At 41.6% G+C, this 27,770-nt stretch overlaps 1 protein-coding gene across 2 annotated transcripts; it reads left to right on the plus strand.

Moving 5' to 3' along the window:
* The first annotated feature begins 1,496 nt into the window (after positions 1-1,496).
* LOC102053509 (tropomodulin-3) lies at positions 1,497-27,757 on the plus strand. Of its 2 annotated transcripts, XR_008733156.1 has the most exons (11): positions 1,548-1,618; positions 8,159-8,345; positions 9,777-9,933; positions 17,482-17,604; positions 18,208-18,297; positions 18,821-18,951; positions 20,138-20,245; positions 21,717-21,860; positions 22,213-22,357; positions 24,772-26,249; positions 27,118-27,757. XR_008733156.1 is itself a non-coding variant. In XM_055716145.1 (10 exons), exons 2-10 carry the CDS (start codon positions 8,220-8,222, stop codon positions 24,801-24,803), a joined length of 1,056 nt encoding a protein of 351 aa, XP_055572120.1. In that variant the 5' UTR covers positions 1,497-1,618; positions 8,159-8,219; the 3' UTR covers positions 24,804-27,757. The 2 variants fall into 2 exon arrangements, 1 of the variants encoding a protein (XP_055572120.1); XM_055716145.1 differs by having other exon boundaries at positions 1,497-1,618; positions 24,772-27,757.
* Positions 27,758-27,770: the final 13 nt, after the last annotated feature.

The following is a 27,770-nucleotide window of genomic DNA, read 5'->3' on the forward strand; positions in this document are numbered from 1 at the left end:
TCAATAGTGACTTCAGCACAGCCAGGACTTTGCAAAATATCTTTAATTAATGTATTAGTCATAAGTTACTAGAATTTAAAATATTTTAAACAAACTCCCTATTAAATAAGATTATGTATTATACCTTACACTTTATGTATCTTATGGAAAGGAAACCTTGGCACTATTGAAGCAGGTGGCAGAGCTCACGCTGACACCAGAGGGGCCAACATTTCACCACCAGTTTCTTTTCCCAAATTTGCCAAGAGTTTCCAGTGAGTCTCTGAACAAATCAGTGTCTCAGTATTACCTACCATGTAAGCCTGGGCACCATTCTTCTCCAGGTCACAGCAGTGTTGTAGGGCCCTTGATATGTGGAAAACACAGGCTCAAACAGCTATAGCCATGCTGACGATTATTGGTTATTATTTTCATGCTACAAATGCCTTATCCTGAAGGCAGGAATGGCAGTGTCTACAAGGAAGGCTCCTCAATGGTTTTGACTGTAAAATGCTATTTTCCTTTACGTTGCCAGAATGTAGGCACTCAAATGGCACACGCCAGCCTTAATTTTAATTGAGTTTTGTATTTTTATTTTGAGGTGTGGGAAGTTTACGTGTTTCCAGCATCAAGATAAGAAGAAAGTAAACCCACGGTGAAAGATCCAAGCCTCTGCAGACTGCCGTCTTTAAGCAGCTCCAGCTTTCACATACACAGAAATGTGGTACAGAACCAGCTAAATCAAGTAAGATCTTCCACCGTTTTCAACACTATCTGTCCAGATCACTTTCACGTTATAAACCTTTAAAAAATTGTGCATAGCTGATGTTTTACTGGCACAAGGTGTTTACTAGTACATGGCATGACACGGCAAGAAATCAGTGTGCAGGGAGCACATGCCAGCCCAGCACCGGGGCGGGCAGGCACAGCCTGGGTGCTGAGCGCAGGGCGGGCACTGCCCCTGCTGCTGCCTCTGCTCCTGCCTCTGACACTACCCCTGCCCCCGCCCCTGCCTCTGCCACTACCCCTGCCGCTACCCCTGCCCCCGCCCCTGCCCCGCCAGTCCCCCCGCCCTGCGCTGCCGCTGGGTCAGGGCGCCCAAGGCACTCGCAAGGGCCCCGCCGCCCGGGGCAGCCGCGCAGACCGCAGGCGGAGGTGCAGCCGCTGGAGAGGCCCAAGGCAGCGGCTGCAAGAGACCCGCGGGGGGGCGCGGGGAAGGCGCACGGCAGCCCCACGGGCGGCCCTGGGCTGCCAGGGCGAGCGCGGCCCGGCCGCCGTGACCCGCCGTGCGCCGTCCTGCTCCTTCCCCGCCCGGCGCGTCCCCCGCCGCCCCCCGCCCGGCAGACCCAGCCCTCCCGCAGCGCCGCGGGGCCGGGGGGCGGCAGCCGCCACGCTTCGCCCCGCTCCGCGGCTGCGCCCGGGCCCCTCCCGCCGCCCCACTCGGCCCGCCCCGGCCCGCCCCGGCCCGCCCCGGCCCGCCCCGGCCCGCCCCGGCCCGCCCCGGCCCGCCCCGGCCCGCCGGCGCAGGCGCAGGCCCGGGCGCACCGCCCCGCCGCCGGACTACGGCTCCCGTCGTGCTCGGGGGCGGCGCGGGGCTGCTGGTCGCGGCTGAGGGAGCTGGGTCGCTGCCGCCGCCCGGGTGAGTGGGGAGCGGCCGGTCGGGGGACGGGGCTGAGGCTGGGCAGCGGCCGCGCCGTGCCGTGCCGTGCCGTGCCGGGCGGTCCCGACGGGGGTGCCGGGGCAGGCGGCGGCGGGCGCAGCTCTCTGCCCGCTGCCTTAGCGCGGCGGGAGCCCGGCGGGAGGGGCCGCGCCGGCGGCGGGAGGAGGAAGGAGAGGAAGAAGCAGCAGCAGGGGCTGGGCCGGCGGCTGCCCGCCCCGGTGTCCTGCGGCTGAGCGGGGGCACCCGGCGCCGGGGCTGCCTTCCCGCAGCGGGGGGTGCGGGCTCCCTTAGCAGAGCGCGCGGGGCGGGGTTTGCTCCGCGCACCGGGGAATAGGCGGGCGGGGGGCTGGGGGGCTGCGGGGCTGGGGGGATGCTACGGCGGGCTGAGGGAGGATGGGCGGGCTGGGGGGCTGCGGGGCTGGGGGGATGCTACGGCGGGCTGAGGGAGGATGGGCGGGCTGGGGGGCTGCGGGGCTGGGGGGATGCTACGGCGGGCTGAGGGAGGGTGGGCGGGCTGGGGGGCTGCGGGGCGCCGGGGGATGCTACGGCGGGCTGAGGGAGGATGGGCGGGCTGCGGGGCGCTGGGCGGGCGTTCGCGGCTGGGCGCCGGGGTACAGCGCAGCGGCACCAGCACCCCGCGTTGCTGTGAAACCCGAAGACTGGTCACAGACCTCGCCCGTGGGTTTGGTTCACGTAACTTGCTGCTTGCTGCGTGCGGCGCCGGGCGAGGGGAGGCCGCTTCCCCCCGCCCCCCGCTCCCCCGCCGGCGCGGTGCCGGGCAGGGCCCGCAGGGGCAGCCAGGGGCTGCGGCCGAGGCCCGGGAGCCCCCCGCGCCGGGCTGCGCACCCACTGTCCCGTGTTCCCTGGGAATCTGGCACACAGACTCCCAGTGTAAGTCTCTGGAAGCTGTCTGCCCGTTTCTTGGCAGGTAGGCGCAAGCTGGGCTGAAAATAAGTGCTGTTCTAGGCAGGTTGCTGTATGCTTTAAATTTGCCATAATATATATTGTACGTATCCTTAGGACTCATGTTTTGCTACTGTGTCAGGTGTACGGAGCTTGAGGGGTGGCCTGTGATGTAAGGGAGACCCAGAAGCTGCCTACCACCCAGAAGCTTTCCCTAAGTAACATCATGGGAATAAAGTGAATTTCTTCTGCTGTCCTGATCAAGGCCTGGAAGTTTTGCCGCTTTTCTGTAATGGCAACAAATATCCGAACATTTCTATAAACATTCAGGTTTACAGAATGTATATATATAGCTTGCATCCGATGTTTCTTTCTGAATGGAACGCCTGTAGGCAGTTCCTCTGGGAGGAGAGACCGTGTGTCAGTGTCCACAGGCAGTCAGGCTCTATTGACAAAAATCCAGGTATTGTCAGGAAAAAAAAAGGTGCCAAAGCATCCCTCATCCTGGCCGGAGAGCAGCTCCCAATGCAGAGAGGGAACGGGCAGCTGGACCAGCATCTCTGCCAGAGGAGTTTCTCAGGGCGGGCGGTACCCGTGGCACCTGGGGGTTTTGGCTTACCCCGGCCATGTATTTATTTGGGATCGTAACACCTGCCCTGCAGCTAGTCTGATGAGCATGCCTGGAAGTGTCATGGAGATAGGTGCGATGAAGTGCTGCCTCGTGCCGCTGAAGCTGCCGCTTCCGTGCCCTGTGCCGCTTGCCGAACACGCGCTTCAGAGCTCCTGGCACTGTCACCCTGCTATTGCCTGGTGGATGGGTATGTCCGTATGACCCTGCAGCGTGGGTGACTGGTTTTCAGCAACAGGCACGCAGGAATAAGGTTGTATGGGACAGTGCCAACTTGGCAGCTTAGCTGTCACTCGGAGCACCCCGTCTGCAAGGTAGCTGTGTCCTAGTTGTGTGTAGTTGTATACAGGACACATAACAGAGCAAAGTGGGCTTTGTCTGGTTCCAGGTGCCCTCTGATACAGAGGAGAGGCTGTCAGGAACTGGAAATACGGGTGTCTTCTGATTTTATCAAGGAAGAATATTCGTGGTTCGTGTAGTTACTCTGCAGTAGCTGTCAGTCCCCCCTCCACTCCCCAGGGTCATTGAACGGACAAACGTGAAGTTGGAGAAGCTCACTTTGCCGGGTATAAAACTTGATGAATTGTTTCTTTGACCAGAATGAAGCCTCGGGCTTGCTTTTGTAGGAAATCAGCCCAGAACAGCTGTTCCTTACTGCCTGGAAAACACAATTTGCCTAAGCTGACAAAAAGCTTAGGCAAAGTTGAGCTGCCACCTGCTGGCTCCGTAAAGCTGCGGGCTGGGGGATGTCGCTGGTGGGTCCCCTGGGCATTGAGCCTGGTTGGCGTACTCTAGCCCAGGCTGGAGGTTTGGAGGGCTCGGGTGGGGTTTTGAGAGCTTTCTGCCAAGAAAAGCAGCATTGGGCTGTTCAGCAGAGTTATCGTAAGGCGTTACAAAAACACCCTAAGCAACCTGCTGGGATTATGTTAATATTTATATTTACTCTTTTTTTTTTTTTTTTTAAATGTCCTAGCCTTGGTAAATAAAGATAGCTCTTTTAAGTGCAGCACATTCTTCCTAAACAGTTCTGTATAGTCTTGCACAGTGGAAAATAAAATTGTTGCCATCTTAGGGGTTCCCGGGGGAAACGCTCGGATTAGGCTTCTCCAAGCAGCTGGGATGGTCTGGGGCCCTGACTGTGCAGGAATGCTGACAGCCCCGCGGACCCGCCTGCTCCGGACCCCCCTGCTCCAGGTCAGGGTCACCCAGAGGCTGGGTGGAAGGAGGCTCCAAAGGAACACATGAGATTAAAGTGAACTCCGCGAACGTGCTGGCCAAAACCGGCTGGGTTTGTTTTTCATGATGTCACTTCCATTTTAAAATCCAAGTTACGGAAACCATTTACAGTGGACTTTAACAAGACTGTAGTTTCCTGTGTGCAAGATATTTCTAAAGATCCTGTTAGGGTCCCAAGAAATTTTGTTCTTAAATATAATAGAAATTTCTAGGGAGTGAATTTTTGAAAGAAAATTGGAAGCTAGCTATTTTTAGTATCTCTTGGTTTTTAAAAAAATATTTTTGGAGAGGAGAAAATCAAAAAAATTACAACTTTTAGGTAAGACGTGTGTGAAAGTTGCTTGACAGTCTTTCACGGGATTATTCAGGTAATTATAAAACGGCCTGAAGTAAGGTTATTGCCGTCTTCTAATCTCTTATGTGACTGTGGAGTTGCTACAGTGAGGAACTTGCTTTACCTTATGGTTATATATCTGAGAAAAGAATACTAGCCCTTTTGACTTTTAATGCATGTCATGTTTTCACAGGGATGCTAAGAAGGAAACTTTAGAAGAAAACTAGCTCTGCCTATGAGAAAAGTGCAAAGTATTTGCAAAGCCAAAATTGATGGTTACAGTTTTGCCTACAATTTCGCAGTAAGATGTGCCACAAATATTCACAGTCTAAGTAACTGCTTCTTCTAAACCTTGTAATTTGTAATGCACTTACATTACAAATTACCTTTCTGCATGCTGCACTGCTACAGTGAGTGAGGGAAAGCAAATACAGTACCAAATGTGTTTAATGGGAGGTGAAGGGGCTTGTTTGATTAGATTAGGGCTTCAGCTGGCCTTTGTGCCCTTTTTAGGCAATGAGATTTCTTGACACCGTGTTCTAAAACCTGACTTTTAGCACGTTACGTACGAGTGTCATATATGCTGTGTTTTTTGTAGGGAATGTTTTCGAAAGTTGTTACCAAGCAATCTCTGTGCAGTACAGATATGCTAACCAGTGCTACCATCGTAGCTTTTTAAGGGTGCTTCATATTAAGTATGCTTTTGTATTTTAAAAAGTACTTTTGATTGACATGTATTAGAAAATGTGTTGAAAACTCTTTACATTTAAATTTGCCAGGCTACATGTGCTTCTCTTCCTCTTGCTGAAGTGAAGACTCAGTTACAGAAATAGTGGGGTTTTCTGCTCTGCTGCTTTATTTACACATTTTTTATCTTTTTTGTCTTTTTTTTTTTTTTTTGGTGTCTGAACACTGTAGCTCAGGATTTGAAATGGCTACTTTTATCATATTATAGAAACAAGTGAGACTATGGACTATAGGGCTATGACCTGAACGTTAATTAATGTATTGTAAAGGATGAGTAGTTTTCCAATGTAAAACTAAAACATACCCATGCAGTGAATAAAAGGTAGTTAATTCTGGGTGACAGCTTTGACCTGAACATTAATTAATGTATTATAAAGGATGAGTAGTTTTCCAATGTAAAACATAGCAATGCAGTAAATGAAAGGTAGTTAACTTTGGGTGACAGCATTGTACAGCAATACATGGAGAGGAGATGCAGCCTACATGAATGTAATGTATGGTTATGCAGCGCTACTCTGTATCAGAGCAAGGGGAGCATTATTCTGCAGTATGCCATCTATTCTGCTCCATATAATTACCTGTTAAAACTACACCTTTTAACATTTGAATGCAAATGGACATGCAGAAATGTGGTAAATAGCAGTGTCTTGATGTAGGATACAGATGGTGCAGCCTGGTCACAAGCATTGCAGTGTAATCAGCTGCAGGAAATGTTTTTCCCTTATGATAGTGTGTAATGGCTTAAACTGTAAGGAAGAGCAAAACATTAAGGCTCCTGGAATGAGAAGTTTGCATGCAGATTGTGTAGCTTCTGCTGCAGCTATCAGCTAATTGTCCTTCAGCTGTTGTGCACCTGAAGAAACAAATGCCATGAGACTGTGAAAACTGTTGAGGTGGCGTGCCAGGCCACAGAGACACTCCTTCAGTTACTTTTGGAACACAGCTTTGAAAAACCATGGGTGTGCTACCCTCTGCATTTTCTGCAGCCATTAAACCTGGATGTTCTCAGATCTGTAGCCTCTTGCAAAAGGTTCAAGCTCTTCCAATATGCTTGGGTTTAGTTCAGAGGAAGCCAGGCGTGTTCTTCTGGTGTAGTTTGCCGTGAAATTGAGAGTTTCTTCTATTTTTTGTTATGTTTGAGAAAACTTTACCTAAGTTGGTAGTTCAGCTTTGGAATTATGTCCTATCAATGTCAGCTGTGGTTTAGAAGTGAGCTCTAGTGTTTATATCAGTAATATTTTTTAAAAGCAGACATGCTGAAAATAGCTGTAAATGTATTCCTCATTTAGGTATAGATATTGTTAGGAACTGAAAATTTACCGTTCTTGCGAAGGCGATTGTTAAAACCAGATTTACTTCACAGGTAAACCTGACAGAATGGTGTGGGTGAACCTTTATGCTCACGTCTGTTCAGTGTCCCTGAGTTATAATATCTGTGTGTAACTGACAGCCAGGGAGACCTTTCTTGATGTAAGCATCTGAGGTGAAGGAATCCTGTAAGCAGGGTTCCGTGTTGTAGTGTGTATATACAGCCCTTCTGTTGCCTCTTGAGTCGAAGGAAAAGATTTAAATTGATCTCGTTTTGAAGTACAGTCTTAAGTGCAGGTTTGAGGTAATACAGTTGGTATACGTGGTGTGAGCATCTGCGCTGAAGTGTGGGTTACTAGAGAACAAAAAACGTTTGCTGTACGTCTGATCTGTGTTGAGCGTGTGTATAGAGCTGAGCAAGGGGTTGGGGAGGCTCATGAGCCTGAACATATGGATCTAGTTTTTGCTCCCCAAGTACATGGTGGACACTCTCGCTTACTTACAGGGTCACTCAAGTCACCTTTTTGTGTCTGCTCAACTTGAAGCTGAACAAAAGGAGAATCCGAGAACTTCTTACAGAAAAATGAGAGAAACCAACTTGTCTGCTTCAACCCTGTTGTGATTAGCTGTTTGTTTTGTCCAAGCCAAACGCTCAAAAATTGTGACTGCTAGAAAAAAAGGTTCCTTGTGCTGTCCTTGTCCATGAGAAGTACTATATAGACTGCACATCTTCTGAAGGACCCCAGTTTCCTCTAAGTATAATATTTAGTGAGCAGTTACACAGTCTGTTCTGGTTTGGGGGTTTTGTTTGGGTTTTTTTTGGTAGTAGGATTGACTGGAGTGCTGCTACTTAGGAGCTGTATTCTGTAAGCCTTTCTTCAAGGTATTTTGATTTTCCTCAGAACAGAATGTTACTTCAGTGGTAGTGCTATAATTAACTCAGAGGCAAACTTCCTTTGTTCCCTCTGTACGTAATAGGCAGGGATATGAGTCAGTAATAACCAATTAACTTGTTTGTAGTGAAGTTTTCCTGCACCGCCCTCGAACAGCAGCAGCAACAATAAATGTAAAGCATCTTAACTCTTCTTTTGACTGCAATATCTGTAAAAACCAATGGCATTAAGATGGACTCATACATGTAGCTTAGTTACTGATGGAAAAGGGCATGGCAGCACAGGATTCTTGTCAGTGGAGAAGCAAGGTGTAGACAGCTTCCATGGGCTGTAACCAAGAGTAACAGGGAGATATGGATACTGGATGAAAAAGCCTTCCTTTCAGGGATGTATTTGGAGGTTGAGGGTGCTTTGTAGTTGGGATATTTACCTTAACAATGGTTATTTCTTTTTAAAACCTTTTTTTATAGATTTGGGTGAGAATAAGAATTGGGTTTTGAAGGGTTTGAGCAACTTGCTACTGCCCAAGTCATGACACTCCCATTTCGAAAGGACTTGGACAAGTACAAAGATCTTGATGAGGATGAAATTCTTGGCAAACTTTCAGAAGAAGAACTGAAACAACTTGAAACTGTTTTGGATGATCTTGACCCTGAGGTAGGTATTAGCCAAAAGAAATTTTATTTTTTCATTTGTTCAGAAACTAATCTGAAATAAACTGAGACTGATTTTTTTACTTGTACAATATATTTTTGGACAGTTTTTTCATAGTCTGCTAATGATTTTATTTACATATATATATGTGTATATAATGTTTCAACTGTTTATTTCCTGTTTGCAACGTGACTGCAACTGTAATAGAGGAAAATGGAAGAAGTGATTGTTAGGAGGAGCCTTCTGGGATTTATTTATAAATAAAAATTGGTTCTAGTCATGTTCTTAAAAAGAAAGTTTATTTAGAAAGGCCTGTTTAAATTCCCTGTTTCCAGTGTCATCAGGTAACCAGCCCTTTTGCATCCAGTTTTAGTTTTTGCTTCAACCATTGGAGTTTGATGGGAGAGGTAAGGTACTGACCCCTTCTAAAGAATCCTGGTCCTGTATCTGGTAGCCTATACCTATTCCTGTCCTTGTGCTGACTTTGCCAAGAGGAGGCAAGTAATTACTCGGCTCCTGAATGATTGTCAGCTTGCGGTATTGAATAAGGACTACTTTAGGTTTCTGTTATAAAGAGCTGAATTGTGTCCTCTACTGCAGCTAACGTCAGAGTCCAGGACTTCTGTTTTCACCTCCTGATTCTCTGTTCTTGCTTTAATAGTACTAGGATTAAGTTTAATCCTGCTGTTCAGACGTCACTTAAGAATACTGTGATCATCTATTTTGTGGCAGTGCAAGCTATTCCTGATATTTTAGTTGGCTTTGGCTTTTATAGACATTTTAACAGAGGAGAACTGGCAAAAGTGATTGGCTGTCTTTTATGACAGCCTGAGTTTCTGTAAGCTCTGTTCTTTCCATGCTAGTATCCTTGTGTGTGTGTGTGTTCAGTTTTGTTTTTTCTTTAGCTGAAATATGTTGATGATCACAAAAACCACCCCATCTTGAGTCAAGGCCAAAAGTAGAAATACTGTATGTTAAAGGCTGGACGATAGTAGAGGCAGTTGTCTTAAAAACCTAGAAACATATGGATGTAAGTGTTGGAGGAAGCAGTCTCTTGCTGAATGTCTAAACTGTAAATAGCTGAGCTGTATTTACTACTACTCATTAAACAGTGTTCATTCTAGAAAATAAATGCAAAGTAACTAGTGAGTCTAGTGCTGGGAGCTATTGTACTTAAAGAATTGCTTCAGTCCTATTCAGAGTGCAGGGTGCTCTGTTTTTAATTGTATTCTTGGTGTATAAAGAATAGATTATCTTGTATCCTCCCCTGCCCCAAAAAAAGGACGTTGGCAAGGGATCAAAGATTGCCTAAAAAGTATGGTGTATCAGGTTTGAACCTTGGGGAGAGAGGGAGAAGGAAGAGGGAAATGAAACTAAATGGGTGTTCACTCAGACTTTTAAAGCTGTACTTATTTGCTCCGTTTTGTTTTGCAGAATGCACTTCTGCCTGCAGGCTTCCGCCAGAAAGACCAGACTGCTAAAAAGGCTTCAGGTCCCTTCGACAGAGAACGACTCCTGGCATATTTAGAGAAGCAGGCTCTTGAGCACAAAGACAGGGAAGACTATGTGCCTTTTACAAGAGAAAAGAAAGGTAACGCCACCCTTTCCGGTGCAGGTGGTTATGAAATCTCTGAAGAGGGCTAGCCAGAACAGCTGTGAACCCGTTTATTGAAGCACTGGCAGCTCTAATGCTTTTTTAGCTCACAGTCTTTCCAAATGAGTGCTACTGTGCAGGGGTGGGATGCTTCCTGTTCGAGCATTTTGTGGCATTGGGCCTGGTGTGCTGTTTGCATGTAGCGCAGGATGGAAATAAGACTCAAAGATATTATCAAAGATTGCAAAGTTCTGATAGGGATGGTATCCTGGAAGTAAGAGCTACTCCTGATTTGTGTCAATAGTAACAAATCCTGTTGTGGCGCCTGTGGCTTATGCCCTGTAGTGCTGAGTACAGATAGCGATGTTTGTAATGCTAAGCTGAATTTTAAAAATAGCAGTAGAATGATGTCATAGTAGATACTCAATAATGTTCAAAGATGTAGAATGACAAGGCCAGGCAAGTGGTGTATGCAGTCATGTTGTCTTTCTGTTATCCTTGCTGGGAGGTTTAATAAGATTGCATAGTTATTATTAACCAATTACATAGCTAACATCACAAGAAGTTTTGAAACCTGGCAGTGGTTTGTGTTCTAAAAACCATGGAGGCATTGACCTAATGAGTGGACGCATTACTAAAGCCTGAGGTTTTAAATCTTTGTTTTGGATTGAGTCTTCTCCTTGACTTGATGGGAAGCATTTCCTTTTTCAGGAGAAAATTAAAAAAGAATGTGCATGAATTTATTTCCCCGCCAAAACAAGAGTTCCCAGGTTTGTTGTGCCTTACTAAGCATTATTGGTAGGGACAGAAACTTCCACCCCTGTGTTGGGCACATATGCACAGGTTTTTAGCTGTCGACGCAGTGTTTGTGTACTGCTTGTGATCGTAGCTTGCCTAAACCTTCCCCAGCGTCACAGCAGAGCTGCTGTAGTAAGACTTCAGTAAATTGTTTGGTAAGTTGTAATCCAGCTGCCAGAGATGTTCCTTTCTTCTTAAGGGTTTGAAACTCTTGAATTCTACTTAATTTTCTGGTGTGAATCATTGCTTTTTTCAGACTTGAGTCTTCATTCATCTGCTGGGTTTGTATGTATGATTGTGATTGTGGTGTATATTCAGTGAAAATTTTATTGCGGGTATTTGTATTTTTTCTGCCTGTACCAGTAGCTGTTACTTGACAGCATTGGTCTCTTTTTCTTTTCCTTGAAGTAATAGAGAGACTTTATAATGTATGCACTGTATATGACGTACTACCTCCTTAATACACCGTGTTCTGCCTTATTTGTGTAGTTTAGCACCACTTCCATTGCGAGATGGTAACTGTGATACTCCTTTGCTGATAAAGGAATGGGAGTTTGCTGCCTGAATCAGTAAGACTAACAGAGTTAAGGATAACGTGATGTATTGGATGTAGAAGGCAAAGGTACCTATAGCAGCACGGCCCTCGTGGTACCTCTGCTGCTGGGAAGTACCTGCTGGTGCCCTGTTGGGCTGTGTAGTGTGCTGCTGCTTCCTCCCGCGTTCTGCTTCTTGCCTGACATTTGCTAGTGTATGTTGGGTTTTGTGATTGAGTTCAAGTATATTCAGGCCTCGTAGCTAGTTTGGGGAATCCCTTGCAGCCCTGCTAGTTTGTGCACAGCCCCTTCAGGATGTGAGGCTGGGCGTGGAGGATTGGCTCTAGTTAGTAGCACTTCTGCTGAGTATCAGTGCTTCATTCACATAAGCGGCACATGGCAAAACTATTTGTTTGGGTAGATAAAATCTGTGAGAATCATGCAGAAAAACAGAAGGGTCCAGCTGTAACGCAGATCTTGGTTAAGAAAGACGTCATGTCCTTTATGTAATAAAGCATTACTAAGTAGCAGTCTGTCTGGATGTTGCAATATGTCATACCAGTTTAGTTAGTAAAATTTCCCGTATCTCTTTTAAAAAAACCCAAACACTAAACTTGCTATTTAATAACTTTTTCTACCATTTATTTTAGTACTGTAGAAGAAGAGAAAATAATATGAAAAATGAAATGTAGCTTACTTTCATTAAAACTAAAAATGTGGGAACAAATGTTTACTAAGGAAATTCATGCTCTTAGATGGGCAGGAGGAGGGAAGAAGGCTAAGCTAATTTTGTAATAGGTGAGGGATAACCTTTTCTTTTCCCCTTATGAATATATCATGGCTCAGCTTTGACTTGCTGCTAATGTTTGTAGCCATTTTGCACAAAGTGGCAAACCTATGCAACTTAATCCTTTAAATCAAGAAATCATGATCTTTATCTAGATGTAAAACTTGGGAAGGGAGTAGAGCAAAACTTAATACTTGTGTAGGATGTTTTTTATCTAGAGGGAGCTTTTATCCTCATGTGCTTTTCTTTAATATTAAAACAAACAAACAACTAAACTGGCTTATGATTTTTATGTTTGGTTAGGTGAATGTATTTCTGGAGAAATGCTAACAAATTGTGGAATGGGGTAGGTGAAAATCTCACTTCATTATCCTGTTACTTCAGAAGAAAACTGACAATCGTGACCTTCAGATCTAGAGGGTTTTTGGGGAGACAGGTGGATTAGAGTTGCAGCTATTTTCTTGGTGCTGTTTTTGTGTGTCAGGCTTTGCTAAAATAATTCTGTGTGCCTAGCTGGTCTCCTTGCTTTAACTTGGTCTAATTTTTTATTTCATGGAGTAAGCAGGGGAAAATGCATCCTCCTCTTTCTCTTTCCTTTTCCTGTTTTAGTAGAACTAATGTCTGCATGGCAATTTGGCCTGCAGGTTTATCAGAGAAACTTACCCTAGGTTAATTTAATAAGCATCCAGGCTTGCTACTGGTTCCTGGTAACCTTGTTTCCCTATTACAGCGTGCAGGAATATCCTCTCTTCCGTTTGTCCCAAGTACCTCATTTCGGGGTAACATGCTGTTATGATAGATGATGTGATTTCTCCAAGTCTTTGGAACCTTTTTTTGCTGTGTGCTATGAAATGTGGAAGATCTGAGAAAATGTTAAGTGCCCTGATGTGGTGAGATGAACAGCACTAAAGAAATGCGAAGCTTAACAATCCCTATATCATATTCTGTTGCATTTTTCCAGTGCCTGATTTTGTTTCTAAAAGCATTCTTAAAAACATACTTTGTTTTAAACATGATTTAATGACTTAAGTCACATTCTGTTCCAATTAAGTGTTGAACCATACAGTAAACCATTGTTCAAGAGATTCATGAGAGCAATGTGGTAATAATTTCAACAAAACTAGCTTTGTCTCAATCTGTGTACGTAAGTATGTCATAAAGATTTTACAAGGCGTACTGCAAGGAGAAGGATCTCTCATCCGAACAGTGAAGCGAGGCTGCAGGCTGTTGCCCTCAAGTGTGTTCCACGCATCTGACCAAGTTAGATCCATGCTTCTCACTTCTCTTGGAACAGCAAAAGACGAGAATTATTGCACTTGAGATAAAAACACATCTAACGTCAGTAATGTACTTTGTGCTGTATAGTGCAAGGCGTTAGCAAATTATTACGTAAACTAAGCTTTGCATTTCTACCCTTTGCACTCTCCTATTGTGATGCCCTCTTCCAGCTTTCCCTCTACATTCCTGCCAGGGTATATTTGTTCTGTGTAGATTTGCATTTCGTGTAACTTCTGCTTTAATGTTGGTTTGGCTGGGTTTTTATCCCTGCTCTGTCATCCAGAAAATATTGCTAGGCTGAAACTCTAGCCAGGTGACTAGAGCTCTTTTGTCGCTGCCCTGCTCAGTTGTTGCTCTAGATTGCCATTTGTGTTTGTTGCAGCAGGATTTGGGACGTTGTGTACGCCGTGCTCTCTGTTTGCCTTTCAGTCACTGGTCTTTAAAGGATGTGTATTACATGTTGTAAAATGAAGCTAATATCCTGTAGGAGCTTTGGAGAAACAAGTTGTCAAATTGACATTCCCCATACAAGACCACTAGAACAAAATAACATGTGATACTCTAGCATTAATGTAAAACAGTTTTCTAACTCACTGCTATGTGGCCTGTAATCAGATAATGAATAACAGTACTGTTTCTACAGTAAGACACTAAGTCACTTGTAAGCTGAATTTAAAAAATTAAATTGTATTAAAATTTGCTTACAAGTCAGTTGATGAACCTAAGTCTGTCACGTGGTAAGAATTAGTGATTGATGAATTGTAGATTGCATCAATTTCTAGGTTGATGAAACTTTAAGGAACATAAGATACAAGGGGTACCTCAGATGTTGCTCACTTTTCTTCATGAAGTCACTGACAAGACGAGCTTGTATTTGGATGTCCTCAGGTGACACTTGATTCCTTCTCTGCAGAGTACCGCAAAGTGGATTTTAGACTTTCTCCTGATCGGCACGTTGTGGCCGTCCGCTGCCTACTAGCATGGGTGTGGGACTGTGGGATATGTGAGGACAGTACCAGCAACGTGCAGTGCACGGGCACACTGAACAGACCCGATTCCTGCAAGATTTTCAGTCCCACCTTAGATGCTGTGAGTCTGTTCCTGAATGTCTGGGGCACTTCAATAGCCATCGTGCAGCGTTTTTGCCTGTTGAGCAATGCGACTGTGTGGAACTTGGAACTGGAGGTTCATTCTGTAGCAAAAAGCTTGTAAATTAATCCTGGGACGTGCGTCATTTAACATGTTAGCTAAAGGCACAGAAGACCTGAATATATAATTATTACAGAAATTATGTGACATCTCTGAACATCTCTGAAATTTGCCTCTTCATGTTGTATTGCTTAATCTTTGCAGCGTCTTTGTTGGTGAAAAGGAGGATGTCATGTTCCTTCATGCAATCAGATCCCTGCTATTGGAAATGTTCCACCTGAGGGCCCAGAAAGCTATTAATCTCATGGGCTGCACAGATGTGTAGTGGTTTTCGTTTTTTTTAAACTTTTTTTCCCAAGCTTACATTAGTAAGAGAGGGAAGGGAATTGCCAAACTGTCCTGGCAGCAGGCCTTGAGTTAGGTCATTGTCCCCAGAGACACAGGGGTCTTACAGTTTTTGAAGTAAGTTTGTTAACAGCAGTAGGGAATAGGGAAAGACCTGCTTTGGTACGTGCATTATAAACCTCTGAACTCTGGGCTAGAACGAGATGAAGCCAATGGATGAGAGATTATATACACAAGGGTGTGACCTGTTCTATAACAAAAACTGCTCCTGACCTGGTTCATTTGACTGGAGTTGGCTGCAATGAATATTTCTGGAGGGGAGTGGCTTTTAACATGTTTGCTTTAATAAAAACTGAATATATTTCTCTCTCTCTTCAGGTTATCTTAAGAGTCAGGCATTTAAAGATAAATCTAGTCTCACTCTTAGGAAGCAAATGTTTAGAACCAGAAGCTCCTAACCTATGAATTTAAGAATTAAAGTAACATCAGAAAAAGTAGTTCTTTTTTGTGAGTACTGTGTAATGAACCAGACAGGAGGCTGATCTGGGTTGAAGCATGTTTTAAGAAAGTTGCTTTTAATTGAGATGAGTTTCTTTCCAGTGCCTGCTGCCTCCTGCACTGATGTTGTACATAGGATGACATAAATGATGCCGTAAATAGGATGACATTCTCTCCCCAGCAGGTGATGCTGGTAAAAGAAAATGGGGGTAGAAATGTACTGTATCAGTTATAGCAAAATAACCTGAAACGTTTGCTACCTAAGCCTTCAGTTCATGAAGGTTTTCTTTAGATCCTGAAGCACCACAAACGTAGTTCCTTTTGCACTGTCCATCAGTCCTGAGGTATGGGTGGTAATGCCTGTCAGCTGCTTTCAGCTACTGTTTGTAGTCAGTACAGTTATGTAAGGAGATTTATTTTCTGCTTCTAAATATGGATAATGACCATTTATACAACTTTCCAAAGAGATAGCAACCCAGGAACAAAAATACTGTGTTGCTAGCAGCAGATCTTGATCATCAGACTTTGTTGTCAGAGAAAAACCCGATACACTTCTTTGCTAGCCTGTGCTAGTGGTAATGCATTAAGTTCCTTTAAAAAGAAAATGAACCACAAACTATTGTAATCTGGGATGGGAATTTGGAGAGAGAGAGAAAAGGTGGATGTGTTTTGTTATGCCTGTGTCTGCTGTGGGGCACAGGAGCTGACTTCGGGCATTGCTTCCCGTGGTGGAAAGCAAAATCCTGCTTTGTTGGAATTTCCTAGAAATAAAACTGAAACATCCCTATAAAGCTTCTTGTCATTGGGAGATATTTAAAAATGCTAAACTTAGACTTGGTCCAAACATGTAACGATGCATATGTATGTAGTCCGAGGAAAAATATCTTGGGCTTCTGGCTTCTGCCCAGCCGGTCTGATTCTTGTGCGTCATGGGTTTTCATCATGTAATTGGGATGAGCTACGGTGATTCATGTGTGGAAATGTTTTTTAGCTATGAGTATGGAAGAGGGTGTGTTCCTGAATTAGCACTGAGACTCCATAGGAGAATTTAGTGCTGCTTCCTACCCCAGGAAATAACTGAAGGAAGTTGGAACCCCTTTCCCACAGCTCGCTCTGCTGATAGCTCAGGTGACTTGGAAAGTTTGAAAAACTTTGAGTAACTGTTGAGATTACATTTACAGTTTTCTAGTTGTGAATTACTTCTATCAAATGCATCAGTTTTGTTCTCTCATACCGTACTGGCGCTTTTATTTACCGCGTTAATTTGTCCTGAACCTAAGCACCCCTTACCTCTCCTGGGTTCTTAGCCAGTGGTAGACTTACTTGTTTCAAAAGGCCAATTCTAAATCATTCAAATCTGAACTGTTTTCTGAATAACTGTTAGAATAGCTTTTTCATATTCTGGTTTCTTACCCTCACTTTTCAGCTGAAGATACATGCAGGAATTTTGCTGACTACACAGACCTCTATTTATAATGCATGTCTCCTAAAATAACTTTTCCCATTACCTGTCTGTAACGACTAAAAAGTCGGTGCAGGATACGGTATTAGTTCTGCTCCTTTTGCCATTGAGTTGTCTGTGACCTTTCTACGTTAGAGAAATCTGTTCTCCTGGGTTCTGCTGTTCACAAACCATGGCTTTCTCAAGTAGCCCAGGCATCTCCTTTTTGACTTTAAAACTGGGTTAACATCTGAAATCAGAAATATTGTGTATGCTGTAAAACTGCAGTGAATGCTCCCGTCCATGATTTCAGATGATTCTTTGGTACTCTATTTCTCTGACACATACAGATTACAGTTCTGTCTGGGTCTCTTTCTCCCTTGAGAAGACACCAGTCACCATTCTCTGGTGATACTAAATTTTCCTTACAGGTGTTTTTTCTATGCTGTTTAAAATGTATAATGGAGGCTTATATAATATAAGATTTATAGACACCTGAAAATCTGTGGTAAGTAATGTTATACAACTGCTTATGGTCTTTCCTCATCTCTGACTTGAAAGAGCAAACAGAATAAACCTCATTCTTCTATGCTGTCCTTGGTGCGCTTCTCAGGATTTACTAAATGTAATATGTATTTCTTAAGTATAGCAAAGTTTAAAGATAAGTAGCTATATAAGACAAAGTAACATCAGACTTTTCTTTTTCTTTATGCCAGGGAAAATATTTATCCCCAAGCAAAAGCCTGTACAGTCTTACACAGAAGAAAAATTTTCTCTGGATCCAGAACTGGAGGAAGCCTTGACTAGTGCCACAGACACAGAATTAGGTGACCTCGCAGGTTAGTGTTTTTTGAAGTTTGAATGTATTGTGCGTATTTAGACAAGAAAGATCTATAATTAATGTGGTAATGTATTTGCTGGCTGAAATGTGACTATAGGAAGTTGTAGTTGTGATAGAAACTAGATCACGTTATATGCCAGTTTGCTTGTAGTATATCAACTTTGTTGATTTATGATCATTTATAGGAAGGTAGATTATTTTGGCCTGCAAAAAATATCTGATTTTCAAACTCAAAACCTTTACACTGATTCCTCAGACTGGCTGATCTTTGAGGTGTGCTTCACTTTTCCTTGCATATAAGAATGTTGCTATCTGCCTGTATTCCTAAAGCTTCAGTCAAGAATTTTGTGACTGAGCCGCACCTTTAACTTTAATGCTTGAATCTGGTGAGATCAAATCTTTCAAAAATGTGAAAGCCAACTAAAAAGTCTATAATTAATTATTTTTTTTCTACATTTACTGAAGTTATTAAGAGATTGAATGGCTTACTGTACTGGTAACCTGGGGGTTTTACAAAAAAATTATTATTTAAAGGATCTCTGCATCTGAGCTGAATTAGGAACAAATTGGTTTTTTGCTTTTTCTTTTTTTCTTTTTACAGCTATACTGGGAATGTCTAACTTGATAACAAACAATCAGTTCTGTGATGTAGTAGGAAGCAGTAATGGGGTTGACAAAGACAGCTTCTCAAGTAAGTGTGTACGCAAGTGCTAGATAAATGGGTTTTGTACTGCATGCTGTACTATAGCATTAACTATTTCATGTTGCACTAGCATTCTTTATAGACTGTTCAGTCTTGAGTTGGAAATGTGCGTGTCTATAGCATTGCTGAGTTCTGGCAAGGGTAGAATTAAAATATATGTACGCTGCAATCTGTCCTGCTGTTAAGTCATGTTTTAGGGGATAAAAGTAGGCATAAACATGCATTTGGGTGTGTTGGTGTCTAGGTTTCATGTTTGTGTTTGTAATTCAACTCCTATGGGCTTTCTGAAAAAAGCTGGTACGCAAGAAAAGCAGAAAGGCTGTGAGGACGTTTGGAAAAGAATTGAACTTTGTGAAAATAGGGTCAGGGGAGGATGGTATGCTTTTTAGGTGCGGGAGAGATGTAAAAACTGATGAAATGGTCTTTAAATACAGTAACTATTTAGTATGTGTATCATTTATTCACAGTGAATGTATGTGACCTGTGTGATTACAATTAAATGTCTTTTCAGATATAGTAAAAGGTGAAAAAATGTTGCCTGTTTTTGATGAACCGCCAAATCCCACAAATGTGGAGGAGACACTGCAAAGGATTAAAGATAATGATTCACGTCTTGTTGAAGTTAATCTAAATAACATTAAGGTAATTAGCTGAAGACTGCAGTAAATATGTTGCTTTTTCTTAGTAGAAGACACTTTAAGCTGCAAAACAATATATAAGAGCATGATAGGCTTATTTTAAGTACAGCAGCCTTTCTGCTAAATGCTGTGGTGTGTGTAATCTCAGAAACCTGGAGCTAAACCGATAAGCCATCTTGGTTTCTTTTGCCAAATGTGTACTTAAAAAGTCTTAGATTTTCTTACTGCCAGCCCAGCTTTCTGTTTCTGCCAAGTTGGCAACAGTTCCAGCAGTTCACCATCCTGGAGTTAACTACTACTTGGAATCCTTTGTCCTCGATGAAGCAACGTGCTCTCACTTACTGCTGTTGCAAACAAAGTGATATTTGTACCTGACATCCTTCTAATTCTCTTACAAAAGAGCTGTCAGCAGTTGGGGCCACTTCTGCTCCTAAGTGTAACAGTTGTGCTTTTAAGTATATATGAGTGAAAGAACACACAACTAGAGCACTTCTGACTTAGAGCGCAGACGGCAGTGACCGGCTGCTAGCTGCAGCCTCTCTAGCAGCCTAGGCTATTGGTGGCCCTTACTAAAGGAAGAAAATAAAATACATGGTTTAAGAATATTGTACAATAGAGAAATGCTAGCCAAGAGAAATGCCTAAAAAGGCAAGAGAACAAATTTTTTTATATAATAAACTGAGGAATTTGCTACCATAATTAATGTATCTAAAACTATTCCTTGGTTGCTACTACACTGTAAAAATCACCAAACTATAAATTGGCACATTCTGGAATAGGACACACTGAATGAAATGCCAGTCTAAAGCTCTAAATCTTTTCCTATCTGTAAGAGGTCAATTTGATGTTGATAACAGAATATTCAGTTCATGTAGATGTTGCTCAGTAACAGTTCCAAGATAGCGAAATATATATTTTTAACACTTCTATTGTGGCAATGGCATCAATGTAGAAAAGATGACTTCGCTTTATAGAGCTGGTGACTCTTAATAGCCATTGCCTCTTAACGTATAGCTTTGCTATACGTGTAGGCCTTTACTGTGATACTGCTAGAGACCAGCAATATTATTAGAGACCAGTTAATATTATGCTACGTTTTACTGTAAAGAGAATAAGGTAATGAAACAAGTTGGGAGGGAGGGGATAAATTTGTGTATCTCAAGAGAGTGAAATGCTATTTTTAATTCAAGAACATACCAATTCCAACGCTGAAAGAATTTGCAAAAGCCCTAGAAACCAACACACATGTGAAGAATTTTAGCCTTGCAGCCACCCGAAGCAATGATCCTGTCGCTGTTGTAAGTACTCCTGCTAACGTGTTTAAGTGGAGGTACAAGGGAGGTGAGGATGGGAGGACAATGGTAAGGAATTTAATTGAATCCTGTTTAAATATTTGGAGATTAAAACAATTAAATTCCATTACACTGCAAAGTATGTTTTCTTCAACAAACCTCTGTTGTATCAAAGTCGGTAAATGATTACAAGCTGATTAATATGCAGCAATGCATCAGATGAATGAGCATGAGAAGAGTGAGAATTCTTTTTTCCCAATCCCTTCCCCCTATTTTTCATTTTGCTAACCTCCTTCCTGTTTTTCTGTTTTTCCTAAGTGTATGGTTTCTGATGTTCATTCCACAAGCCAATAGTATATTCAAAATTAACAGTAAAAGAAGCACACTGGAGGACTGAAAAAGCTCATAATCTTTTTCAAGAGTTTTCAGAGTTTTAATTGAAGAAAGTTGTAGAATAATTGCTTCTCTGACCTCCTTGCTGCCAAAGATTGACTTAAAGCATTGGCGTATAAAGCATAATATTAGACCAGGTATCTAGTTTGACATGACTGAAACTGAAGTATTTATCTTCTGGTTCTGTTTTTCTTATGTTGAATCAAAAGCATAACTTTTTTATTTGCAAATATAGAGGTAAGAGGACAATGCTAACTGTTTTTCTGGGACAATACTTTGAATTTGTTTTAATTTCAAATTGCAAAGAAAACTTGTTTGAAAGACTCCATTAAATGAACATTTGAAAGCTTTGTTTTGGGTCAATTAAAAAGTTCCTGTTCAGTAGAACTGAAACTCTTGTAATAAAAATCTCTAAAGGCTTCTTTTCTTGGGTGTGGCTTGCTTTGGATTTTGCATTGTGACTTGATAAAAAAAATAAATGTAACGGTTGTGATTTTTATGACAGTAAAACTCAGCAGTTGCCTATTCTCAGTTTCTTATTTTCTCCAAAATAAGATCAGGTATATGCCATTTCCATGAGTGCTTTTAGCTACGTGCTGGTACTGTGCTTAGAGCTTTGCATTTTACTTCTTCCTACCAAATCTGTAGTCACAAGCATTTTGAAAGTCAGATCTCCTGTTTACAAATTAACCGTACCTAATTCTCCATTCAGCTGACTTAACACCCTTTCTTTGGCCTTTACTTAGCAGCTTGCATTACTCATTGTATGCTGTGAAGGCTTACAAAATGGAATTGGTCCAGTATGCTAATTTCAGATAATTTATATTCTGTGTAGCTTTTAGTTTGTAACAAGAGAAAGGCAGGCCTTTTCTTGTCTAAATGCTATTAAAAGGAGGAATATAGATAATGCCTGGTTGAAGAGTCACTTCACTGTCAAACAATAAATGAAAACCTGCAAAGTTACACCGTGCATCTGTGAACTTGTTGCTCCTATTGAACTAGTAAGTGGAAATGGTTATCACTGTGTCCTGTGATGTACTGTAGCAAAATTCAAAAGTTTAACGATGCTTTCTTGCATTCAAAGGCTCTTGCAGATATGCTGAGAGTAAACAAAAAATTAAAAAGTTTAAATATAGAATCAAACTTCATCACTGGAGTTGGAATTCTGGCACTGGTCGATGCACTGAAAGACAATGAAACATTGACAGAGATCAAAATTGATAATCAGGTAAGTGAGGTGGTGGTAATATCATAATTAAAATCAGTCTATCCTAGTTGATGGAATATTTTTAGAAGGCAGCTTGTAATAAACTTTCAAAAATATTTTATTTTTAACTATCTTAACCCTATGAATGATTGTCCTTAAGATTCTCAGAAGCATTCTGTTGAAATGGATTCCTAGTCACTTCTGTGCTTGTTTGTGCTTTTAAGTGCACAAATGTATTTTATGGCCTTCTGCCTTTTAGATTAATCAAAGCGAAGCAAAGTGTTTATTGACTAATGTGATGGAAGTGTTCTGATCTTTTTTAGGGTGAATACACATAAGCTCTGTTGTATTTCTGTACCTTTCATTTTAACAGAGGCAGCAGCTGGGCACTGTTGCAGAAGTAGAAATTGCCAAGATGCTTGAAGAAAACACCAAGATCCTCAAATTTGGATACCACTTCACGCAACAGGGACCTCGAGCCAGGGCAGCTGCAGCTATCACCAAAAATAATGATTTGGGTAAGACCTGTCAGTAGAGAGTGACTATTAAATGAATGTACAGGTTTTAAAGGTGTCTGGTTTTCTGTTTGACATAACCAGGATGGCAGAATATGAGTAGATCGGTTTCAGAGTTCTCCTGTGCTTTACTTCTGCTCTTCCGTTGCTGCTTGATGGCCTCCTTTTATTTTGTTGCAGGGTGTTCAGGTGTGTGAGTTGAGGATTTTTATCGTGGTCTAGAACAAGAACATTCAAATTCCACATGAGTTGTGGCAAGGAGAGGGGAAAAATATTTTTATTTTTTTTCAGATAAGATTCATTGTTTCTGTAAAAGAAGTACTTGATATGAATATTGCAGGATATCCTCTTTAATGCCAGTACGCCCAGTTTCATTTGGATTGCTTAAGCAAGGAAATGGAAAGTACTGTCATGTACAGAGGCTGGGACTGGATCATCCCTTCCCTTCTAGTTCTGTTCGTGCACAGGTCCTTCCCTGCCTCTCTTAAAGATAACTGGTAGCAGTGGCATCTTTATTTGCTGCAGGAAGTTTTGTTGGAGCTCAGCTGTTAGAATCCAAACTAAGTGGACCCACAGAATATTCATTAATAATATAGCATGTGAATGGAAATAATTTATATAACAATGTCAAATACTTGGAAGCTCTCAAACAAGATAATGTGGTCCATCTATTCAAATAGAATTACATTTTTAAACTCTATTTAATTAAACCTATTGGCTTTAGGTGCTTTATGGTAATGATTGCACATCTCAGCAGCATGCAAATAGGCCAGGCAGTTTAGTAGTAGTAGTAATAGTTCAGGAATACATTAGAGAGAATGACATAGGAAATCGAAATTTAGTTTCAAGATCTGCTTCCCCTCTTGGGTAAAGTGGAGGAAAACAACTCTGGAAGAGACAGAAGAGGAGTAACAGAGCGTAGAGAAGAATGGCAGTCAGGCACTGCATAACTGTTTCTCAAAATGGATTCTAAACCAGTTATTTTTTCATTGTAACACTTCAAGTGTGTCTACTTTCTTTTAAGGTTTGTCTTTTCACTAGTTCTCATTTTAGTGTTTAACTGTTGGAAATCTATGTTTCTATTGATATCTTGCCTCTTGTTCTTTGCTTTCTTAGTCTGGAGTATGAGAGTAAAAGTTTCTGCAAATACCTTTTCATCTCTCCAGCCCTGAAGCTACAGAGACAGGTTACTCTGAATACCCAGCTGGGTATTGAGCACTGACAACTGAGATGTTCAGAGTCTCTCATTTCTGTCTTCGTACGTTTCTTCTAAAACAGTAGCCTGTATCTTCCTTCTCGCTTGTTTACACTGAATTGTGCTACTTCCCTTTGTCTGAAACTGTGTACATGTTGCTTTTAACTGCATGATTGGAGAAATCAAAGGTTGGAAGCTCTTCCATCTGTTCTTGCAATCTGATGAAAGCAGGTGTGCATCACTTCTGTCACCGATGAAAACAATTTGGATTCAAATGGAGATAAAGTCTATGGGTTACTCTCCAAGTGAGCAATACATTTGTAAAGGGTAAAATTCTAGTGTGATTTTATTCTGATTGTTTCTTTAGGCTGTTTCTAAATCATTTCTTGAGACAGGAAGAGGGAGGGGAAACAAAACAGCTTTCCCTCGATTATTTTGATTTGAAGGTAAAGAAGATCAACTCAAATTACAAATAGCGGTAAAACTGCATGACTTCCAAAGAGTGGATTTGAGAACAGAATCACTTTCTTGTATAAATGTGCTTGCTCGACTATTTTAAACAAAATGGAGACGCCCTATGTAATTTCTAAGACCCTTAGCCTCATTTGCTATGTCTACACAGAAAAGGAAAATGCAATTTGATAGGGAAAAAATAAAATAGCAATTAAAAATACTACAAATATTGAGCAAAACTCCAGTCATTCAGTCAATCTTGCATATTAAGTCTAAACAGCATGTGAGCTTCTAGCAATCTTATTCACAAATTTTTGTTGCTCTTACGTTTTCTAACAATTAAATATTTTTTGTTAATAAGTAGAATGTTTTAGGCTATTGACTGTAACGTATTTTTTTTTTTTGCCAAGTGTATACATAATCTTAGATATACTGTGCGACTCTTGTACTGTTTCTTTTGAAGCCACGCAACCTTAATTCTCCAGCACTAGAAAATTGACATAAAGAGTACTGGCTACATCTGCTTACCAAACATAAAATGATTGTCCCCCACAAGTCCTCCCTCACAAATACTTGAAGCTGTTCATGAATAAGGCAGTAAGCACTGCAAAAGCATAAGCTTAAAGTGATGGATAATACAAAATGTTATTTACCTTAAGTTGTACGCTGTGAAACTTTTAGTGGCAAAGTAACTGCTGATGGTGCAGAAATGTGAAAAGTAGTTACAATGATAAAAGAATAAAACTTTTTTCTCTCTCTCTTGTTACAGTTCGCAAGAGAAGGGTTGAAGGAGACAACTAGCAGATCTTGTTAACAGAACTGTGGAAATTTCAAGGGTCGCCAGGGCACGGTCATCACCGTCTGCTTTGGCAATCTTGGACTACACTTACCTGGGTTAGAAGGGAAAAGACTGGAAAACTCCATTCCTTTTAAAGCGAAGCTATATTAATAATCTGCTGGTATGCATCACGTTTTTCAGATTGAGACACAGTAACTGCACCAGTCTTTGTACCATAGTTTTTGATTGTTTTTTTAAGAACTTTTTTGTATTTCAAGGCTTTGGCTGTGCTTTCTGCTAAAAATATAATTGCAAATCAATGGTATAATTGTCTGTAGTCAAAGAATGGGACATTCAAGATCGTTTGGCAGATAATGACCCAATTGAAATGTTTGTTAGAAAATCTGGGGGTGCTTATTTACGTGGAGGGGTGTGTATATTCTTGAAAACAATGTGTTAGTGATAAGGGATTCTTCACACAACAGTTGGACTCATTGTCTAGAGCTGTTCAGCCTTGTTCATATGCACTGATGAGAAATCTTTCACAGCTATCTTATTTTTAATTCTACTTTTTTTAAAAGTTTTATTAGTTCTTGATACTGTGATTAAGTTTAAGACATCCTTTAAACCAAACAAAAATAAATTGGCTAAGGACTTCTCCCAAGAGGTTTGAGGGACTAATAAAAAAACAGAACCCTTGGGTGGGGAGGGAAAGGTGTAGGAGCCTTGCAAAAGGACAGTTTTTCTTTTGCACCTAAAGCTTTAAAGTCTTTTTCAAAAGGTCCCATAACCGTATCTTGTTCTGTATCTAAACTGGATATGTTTTTAGGCTGATTTCATGTGTTCATTAGCATTATTTAGTTTATATTCTTTGTTTAAAAATCCTTACCTACGTTGATAAGTATCCACTTCTCTAGAAGTAGTGGACATGCATTTTTTTATACTACTATATAGTCCTGTACAGAAAAAGAAGCCTTAACTGTAAAACCACTGTTGAAAGATGCTGGCAAATGGAAAATCCTTTTTTTCAGGCTGTTGCATTAAGCTATTAGTACTTCATATCAATCTATCATTTTTTAAATAAAGCAATGAAGTAACACTTTTAAGAAAGGATTTTTCTGTTGTGCTTATGTCTTGCTGTTGAAACACTACATAAAGTGTGAAGAAATTAATATGCAGTGTCAAATCTGTAAGGTGTAGTAATTATTAAAGTATTTAAAGTTCTGTATCTAAGAAAACTAACAAAGCAACAAGAATCACTTCAACTTCTGTACATAATCACAGTAGACTTCTTTGAAATAATATGAATATCTAGAGGTTTTTTGGTGTAGGTCTGTTTGGACTATACTGTACAAAGTTTGCTCAATGTTGTCATGAGACCACAAAAATGTTCCAAAGGACTGCTTGGCTATATTCAGAGCAACAGAGAATTCAAATGACAACTGTTTTCATCGAAGGATCATAATATGGTGAGCATTTTATGTATAGAATACATATTGGACTGAGATTTTTGCATCAGGTTCTATATGCTATAAAAATTTCACAGAGCAGCTCTCTCGATGCTGTGCCCATGTCGTAATTTGCTGCAAATCTGATTTTGGACCTTTAAAGACAGGCTTTATTCCGGAGGTGACTTTGGATTTTACTGCAACTGTTCAGAGAATTTTAAACTATGGTGCCTTCAGTGCGAATGTACATAACTGGTTTATGCTTGTGGAAGAATGTTTTTTTCCCCCGTTTTCAAAATCAGCCTTTTATTATAATTACAAATGAATGTGTTAACAGAATTCTGACTTGTTTTTCAGACAAAACCAAAGACTATACGTACTGTAACACTGACAAAACTAGAATGATCTCACTAGTAAGAAAAAGGGCTTCTTTTGGGTTTTGTCAATTTTCAAGAACTTTTTAGATTCTGAAATTTAACTTCTGATACAGTATGCATAAAGTCACAAGTTGAGTGTCTTTTTAAAGACAGTGCTGCATAAACATGGCCAAAGCATGTCACGTGCTGAGTTGCCTAAACCTTTATTTTTTATTTGCTAAGCACCGTAATAATCTTGTGTCAAAAAACCAGGCTGTACATTGTCTGCATTTGTTGAAGGGCTGCATGTTCATGGAATCTGTTCATGTATTGTGATTCTGTGATGATTTATTTTATCATAATCTAACAATATTGGGCAGTTAGCTCCTACCTGATGGAGAATAATGACAGGCTGGATTATGGAAATGATAGCTGAAATCCCTGCCTGCCTTTGTTAAATCAAGTTTAGCTGCTTAATGATTTCTATTCCAAAGGCAGGGGCTTTGGTTTGACTCTCAGGTGCCCTGTCACAGGTGGTACCCGTGGACATCAATAACTGGTTTAACTCTGCAGACAGAAGCTAAATCTGTGACCGTATGTCGGCACGTCCAGGACAGGTATCTACTACCAGAGAGAACTGGGGCTACTTTCAACCAGAAGCATTTGGGCCTCCACATTGTTGCAAGACGAGGCATCGTGCATGGAACAGTTAATAACAGTCACTTTTGCGCCTCCAGTGTGTATCCTTTTTGGAATAAATGAAGGAATTCTGTCTGTAGACGGGAATCACACACGGTCTCAGCAAAGTGAACGCCACTGTAATGCTGTCAGATGTAGTGACGTCTTGTGCGTGACTTCATTGCTTCCGAGTGCAGAATGGCATCGCTCTGGTAACCGGCTACCACAAACACAGGGGCTTTTTCCCCAAAAGAGGTGATGCTTTTGTCATCCTGATTATTTTCCAGGTGTAATGCAGAAGTCAAACGAACCACGGGTGTTGGTTCTGTTGGTTCCAAGCTCAGCATGGAAAGGCAGCCTCTCTCCCAAAGCAAACTCTATTTACTGTTGTATGTTAAAGAAATAAGTCATGTTCTCTCTGCAGCTCGTGCAATACTGTTTGTAAGCTACAAACGAGCAAGCGTTCAAATTAAATTTCCATTGAGGAAACACGGACAGAGTGGTTTGG

Source organism: Falco cherrug, chromosome 7 (assembly GCF_023634085.1).
Source record: "Falco cherrug isolate bFalChe1 chromosome 7, bFalChe1.pri, whole genome shotgun sequence".
NCBI classification, from domain to species: domain Eukaryota; kingdom Metazoa; phylum Chordata; class Aves; order Falconiformes; family Falconidae; genus Falco; species Falco cherrug.